This window comes from Hevea brasiliensis, chromosome 14, assembly GCF_030052815.1.
Source record: "Hevea brasiliensis isolate MT/VB/25A 57/8 chromosome 14, ASM3005281v1, whole genome shotgun sequence".
NCBI lineage: Eukaryota > Viridiplantae > Streptophyta > Magnoliopsida > Malpighiales > Euphorbiaceae > Hevea > Hevea brasiliensis.
Genome location: NC_079506.1, coordinates 83,238,270 through 83,244,113, shown reverse-complemented (window position 1 = coordinate 83,244,113; position 5,844 = coordinate 83,238,270). Strand labels below are relative to the sequence as shown.

Sequence of the window (5,844 nt, the reverse complement as noted above, 5' to 3'; positions counted from 1 at the left end):
ATTTTGAAGTATGTGCATTCTACTTGCCTTAAAATATTTATAATTATTTAAATTAAAATATTGATTTTAATTAATATTATAAATAAAAATATTTATTAATTTATAAATTATTATGTATTTAATTAAATTTTATTTTTAATTATAATTAATATAATTATTTATGTATAACATTAATTTAATGCAATAAAATAAAAAAAATATAATAAAGTATGGATAGATGGTGAGTTAAAAATCATCTTATTTTTTATTATATTTTAAGTTAATTTAATTAGCGTTAGTTAGGGTTTAATTAATTTTATTCAAGGATTAAGAAAGGCTGGCATGACAATTTTGTTATCTCAATAACCAGCAACTTGAGGCAAGGACTAATTGCCCAATCCTCTATGGTTTATAATTTAATTAGTAATTTTTTTAGTCCAGAGTGAAATGATTTTACTATAAATATTTAATTTAGAAAAATATTTACTTACATTCTAATGTATACATCTATTCCATTTATATATCTCATATTGAGGTGGTCAGATTGTATTATGTGCATTGGCAGAGTCTAAAAATAGGCTTAATAACCTAGTTGGTCCAAAATGCCAAAACTTGCATAGGCTCTTGAACTGCAGCAAAAACTTAACAAGTAATTTTGTGAGAAGCTCCGCAATGAAATCTTGAGAAGGCTTGACATTTAGGGATAGCAATGGGATGAGTATATACGGATATTCTATCTGATCAAATTTTAATAGGACAAGTTTGATAATATATAATTGGATTTGAGATGAATTCGGATTTAAAAAATAATACATGTAGTAGTTTGAGTCGAATTCGTGTTTTACACGAATATATAAAATTAACGGATTCGGGTAATAATAATCTGATTTTGAAATAGATTCAGATAGTTAAGAATAAATTTTAAGGAAAAATACATTCGCACTTTTGAGAGAAAAGTGGCTAATGTCGTTAAGTATGCTTGAATGGTATTGATGTGATATATTGACATCAGCGCATACCATAAGAGTATACTAATGCCTGCCACATCAAACACTGTGCTGATATCAGCATGTCATATCAGATGTGGTGCTAATATCATCATGCCACATCAATGCAGTTAACAGTATTAACTCCTGAATTCCTAAAGTGCTAACAGTGCGATAATTTTATCCTCTATTTTTTATAAAATTCTTTAATCCTTAAATTGAAAAAACACAAAAGTACAGGCTACTACTTGTACTTTTTTCTAAATTTTAATTGGACTTGTACTTTTTCCTAAATTTTAATTGGATTTTGAAGGATTTCAAGTAATGTGAATATTAATTAAGTTGTGTTCAGATAGAGTGATTTTCACAATATCTTACCTATTATCATCCCTGTTAAAATTAGCTACAACGTTTTCACATGAACAAATTCCTAACAAAGAAAAATCTTAATTTATAAATTCATATCTTGCTTCCAAAAACTTTTTGACAAAAACACTTCTAATAAAATAAAGAAATTTTCCTTACAAATATAAAATAAATGGGTTTATATAATTTTCTAAAGCCTGAACTAAAGAGGAATGGGTTTATAAATCCTTAATTATATAGGAATATAATTCTACAAATAAAGAAAAATAATTCAAATTAAATTAAGAATCCTAAACAAAACTAGAATATTCAAACTAATCCAGCAACAGCCTATTGAACTACAAGTGATAGTGGGGTATTACACGGCTTTATAACGTAAACTAATGGATCAACAGACAATTGGAGCACATACAGAGACATGACCATGCAATTAATCCTGCGTTGGCCACGGCCAGTGTAACTTTTTGGAGCACGATGACCTCTTACATGACCCGGCCGTTATGGTTCCCTTAATTCACATGGCTTGGCTGTATGGCTTCCTGCCTGATAATTCCTTGCTTTGATGTCGCATCAAAGTCTAAAATACCTAAAATCATTTACAGATTCCAAGTTTGTTTGTATGTTTTTATCATATTCTCCAAGTTTATATGCTTAGGTGACTGAGTTTAGAAAAGAATTACTCATAAACAAAACAGTTTCGTTGATTCAACAGGGAAAAGACAAACTAATGAAAGTTTGATATCCACTGCTATAAAATAAGTGGAAACAACAGCAGTAAACGCCTAACACAACCAAACTACAACAGAAATCTAAACCTTTTATTGCTCCTTAACCTAAAAAAAGGAGAAAGGCATTTAATTTCTATCATGAAAATGGGGATTCAATTCTTAGAAATCACTGGTGGAAAGTGGCTCGTGTGCATTTTCACCAATGTAGATGTTATCATAGACAAGGGCTGCAATGGCAGCACCAATCAATGGACCCACCCAGTAGACCCAGTGACTAGTCCATGTCCAGCTTACAACAGCAGGGCCAAAGGAAACTGCTGGGTTCATGGATGCACCATCAAAAGCACCACCAGCCAAAATATTGGCACCAACAATGAAACCAATTGCAATGGGTGCAACAATTCCCACATTCCCTTTCTTGGGATCCACTGCAGTAGCATACACAGTGTAGACTAGGCCGAAGGTCATCACTATCTCAAACACAAGTGCGTTCCATGAAGACACCCCAGATGATAACGCAAATGCTGATGTTTCCTGCAGTGAATGAACAAGGTATAGAAATCAGAATTTAGCATCAAACCCATGTCTAATTTTTCAAGAAACTTGGACAATTTTCCACCATACCAATCCACCAGTGGCGAATTTAAGAAGCAAGCAAGCAACAACAGATCCAAGCAACTGTGCAATCCAGTACAAAATCCCTCTTAACAGAGTAATATTCCCTCCAATAAATGCTCCAAAAGTAACAGCAGGATTTACATGACCTCCAGAGATGTTAGCACCAACCGAAACTGCTACAAAAAGTGCAAATGCATGAGCCAATGATGCAGCTATTAGACCCGCCGGCGTCGTCGACCCATTGTCCGTTAACTTATCTGCCAAAACATCCACTAAATATTAGTCCAATTCAATTGTGAAAAAAAAAAAAATGAATAGCTATCTATACATAAATATCTTACTGAAAGCCATGCCGGATCCTTCGCCGGCGAATACGAAAATAATCATAGAGAAGAACTCGGCCAGAGCCGCCCTGAGGGCGTCTGGTTGGCTGGCCTCTCCCGGATTCCCAACTGCAATTCTGGTGATGGGCATTTTCTTGAATTTTAGAAGAAGCTCTGTTTTGCTCTTTCTTTTTCTTTATTTACCATTCGCAGTGTGAACTGAGAGTTGGGGCAGGGAAGCCCTTATATATACCTGAAATAACGGCTAATGAACCGGTACAATCGGTGCCCGGTAAAAACTAAATGGAACATGATTGAGTTTTTTTAATCAAGTCACAGGTCGGTGACTGTACAGCTTGTGAAAGTGACATGCTGGCTATTAGGCAGTGACACGTGTGTGGCTTAGAATGAATTTAGCTTCGCGAAATCGGCGGAGGGGGCAGATTTTCCGATTTTCCGATTCTAAAATCGCCGACCAAGGAGTGTCGACGGGTCCCATTTTCATGATTTTGTAACGTGATTGAGTGGTTGATTGGTTACTAAGAGTGTGATTGTCATTATCAATTAAATTTATTTTTTAAAAAATAACCTTTTAGAATTTGTTTAAAATTATTATAAGTGAATTTTACAAAATATGTTATTGAGAAAGGTAATTATAAATTTTAAAGGAAATAATATTTTGTGTATTATAAAACAGACACACAAAAATATAAATCAAAACTTTATTTAAAATTTTTTATTTTAATTTTTTTTAATTATTTTACATGAGATTTAAAAAAATTGTGTTTTTTATAAATTTTGATAATTTATTAATAAAAATTATAATTTAAGTATAATTTTTTATAAAAGAAAAATTAATTTTTTTATTTTGTAAAAAAATAAAAAATTATATTCAACAAAATATTATTTTATTGAATAAAAGATGATATTCTTTTCGTGGTGAGCGGCGAGTTTTTGATTTTGAATTATATTGAATAAAAAAATGTGTTTTTTTGTGAAAGTTTTGTGGGCCATAAGGTGGAGAAATTTTATGTAATTTCTCCATATAAGGTGAGGTTTTGGGTTGGCTATTGTGGGCCCATAAGGTTTTATTTAATCACGTGGACGGTGATAAAGTGGGAAATCACAAAATTATGAGGATCGAGTGGTGGAAAACGTGCTTATCATTGACTTGTGTCTTATGTGATGCATTAATTATTAGCACGTAATTAAGCTAATTACTCCACTTACTTATCTAAATAGGCGCCCTGAGCAACCAATTTTATAATTATTAAATTAAATAATTATAACACCCATAGAATTGGTCTCGAGACAAATTTTAAAGAAATTTATAGATCATAAAATAAAATAAATGTAGAAATATTTTTATCTAAAAAAAAAGATAAAATTATCTAAAAAATAATTTTTTTTAAAAAAAATATTTTTTATATATAAATTATTTTTTATAAAATAAATACGGCCTAAATATTGGTTAAATCTTGAACGATAAGATTTGATTAAATTGTGATATCACAAGAGAAATTTATTGGATCCCACAAAGAAAAACATGTGAAAGTTGAGGTTGACAGCAAAGGAGTTGAACCTTTTTTTGACACAGCTGCTGTATCCAAAATTATTGGCAAAAAGTTAAAAAAATAAAAAAAAAAAAAAGGATTGATTGAGGTATATACAGTTACCCAATTAATAATTATTATTTTAATTAAAATTATGATAAATTTCATATATAAATAAAAATATATAATTTATATTAATTAATTGTTTATATTAAATTTAAAGTGAATATTAAATAAATTATTTATTAATTTAATATTATAATTTAATTCTTTATATTTATCCTTTTATTTTTATTTAAAGAGAATACAAAATTTTTCTAATGTCATCATCTTGATGAAGCTTATCAAGCGAATAATCAAATCCAAGAGCACTATTCAAATTAAAATTTCTTGAAAGCTAGCTATGGACAACATGAATATATTATTCTCTTATTGGACCGACTTCTTGAACTAGACTCACATTTCTGATTCTGTTGCAATCAAAGATCTGATCTCACATCACATGTAATGATCCATAGCTTGTCTTTTTGTTAGCCTTATTCTTCTGTTGAATTTTCCTCTTGTTTCTTGTTCATGATCATCCACATCGCTTGTAATGATACCGTGGCTTGTCCTTTTAGCAGCCTTCTAGCATTAATTCTGTGGACACCACAGGATTGGTCTAGTGGTCCTGAGATTTTTATGGGTTTGGACTTCTATTCTGCTACTTGTGAAGCTAAGTCTTGCATGCAAACCTCCTGCCCATCAAAGCCCAATTCATTCTGGCTTTTCCGTTGAGCTATTTAAATAAAATCATTGATGCCCATTAGAAATGGTAATGAATTGAGTTTTTTTATGGGTGTTGGATTCGATTGAACTCTAATATAATAAGTTTAGATAATATATAATTGAATTTGATATGGATTTAAATTTAAAATTTAATATTTATGACACATTTAAATTTTACATGTTGAATATCTATTATCCAAATTCGTTTATATAAATATTTAATTAAATATAAAATATATTTTTTATAAAAATATTTATAAATTTTTATATAATTTATTTTTATATAAAATAAAATTAAAATATTTTATAGAATTATCAAATTTTAAAATATAAATTATTAATAAGAATAATTTTTTATGTAAATTTTTAATTGAAATATATAAAATTAAATGGGTTCGGGTATTTTCCAAGTAATAATATTTAGACGTGAAATGGGTCCGAATGGTTAAAAATAATTTTTAATTGAGTTTGAGATAAGTTCAAATTTTAAGAATATTAATCGGTTCGAGTTCAGGTAGAGTGA

General features: G+C 29.7%; 1 protein-coding gene across 1 annotated transcript; it reads right to left on the bottom strand.

Annotated features, from left to right (window-relative positions):
• Positions 1-2,009: 2,009 nt before the first annotated feature.
• LOC110650615 (aquaporin TIP1-2) lies at positions 2,010-3,237 on the bottom strand. Its single transcript, XM_021805675.2, has 3 exons — positions 3,019-3,237; positions 2,684-2,934; positions 2,010-2,593 (listed from the first exon to the last, which is right to left on the bottom strand). Exons 1-3 carry the CDS (start codon positions 3,149-3,151, stop codon positions 2,219-2,221), a joined length of 759 nt encoding a protein of 252 aa, XP_021661367.1. The 5' UTR covers positions 3,152-3,237; the 3' UTR covers positions 2,010-2,218.
• Between the last annotated feature and the right edge of the window lie 2,607 nt (positions 3,238-5,844).

Excerpts from the sequence above, each read along its gene's own strand:
- LOC110650615 (XM_021805675.2), bottom strand. The coding sequence starts at position 3,151 with ATGCCCATCACCAGAATTGCAGTTGGGAATCCGGGAGAGGCCAGCCAA. Across the intron at positions 2,935-3,018 it reads AGGATCCGGCATGGCTTTCA|ATAAGTTAACGGACAATGGG; the intron begins GTAAGATATTTA and ends ATGTTTTGGCAG. Across the intron at positions 2,594-2,683 it reads AATTCGCCACTGGTGGATTG|GAAACATCAGCATTTGCGTT; the intron begins GTATGGTGGAAA and ends CATTCACTGCAG.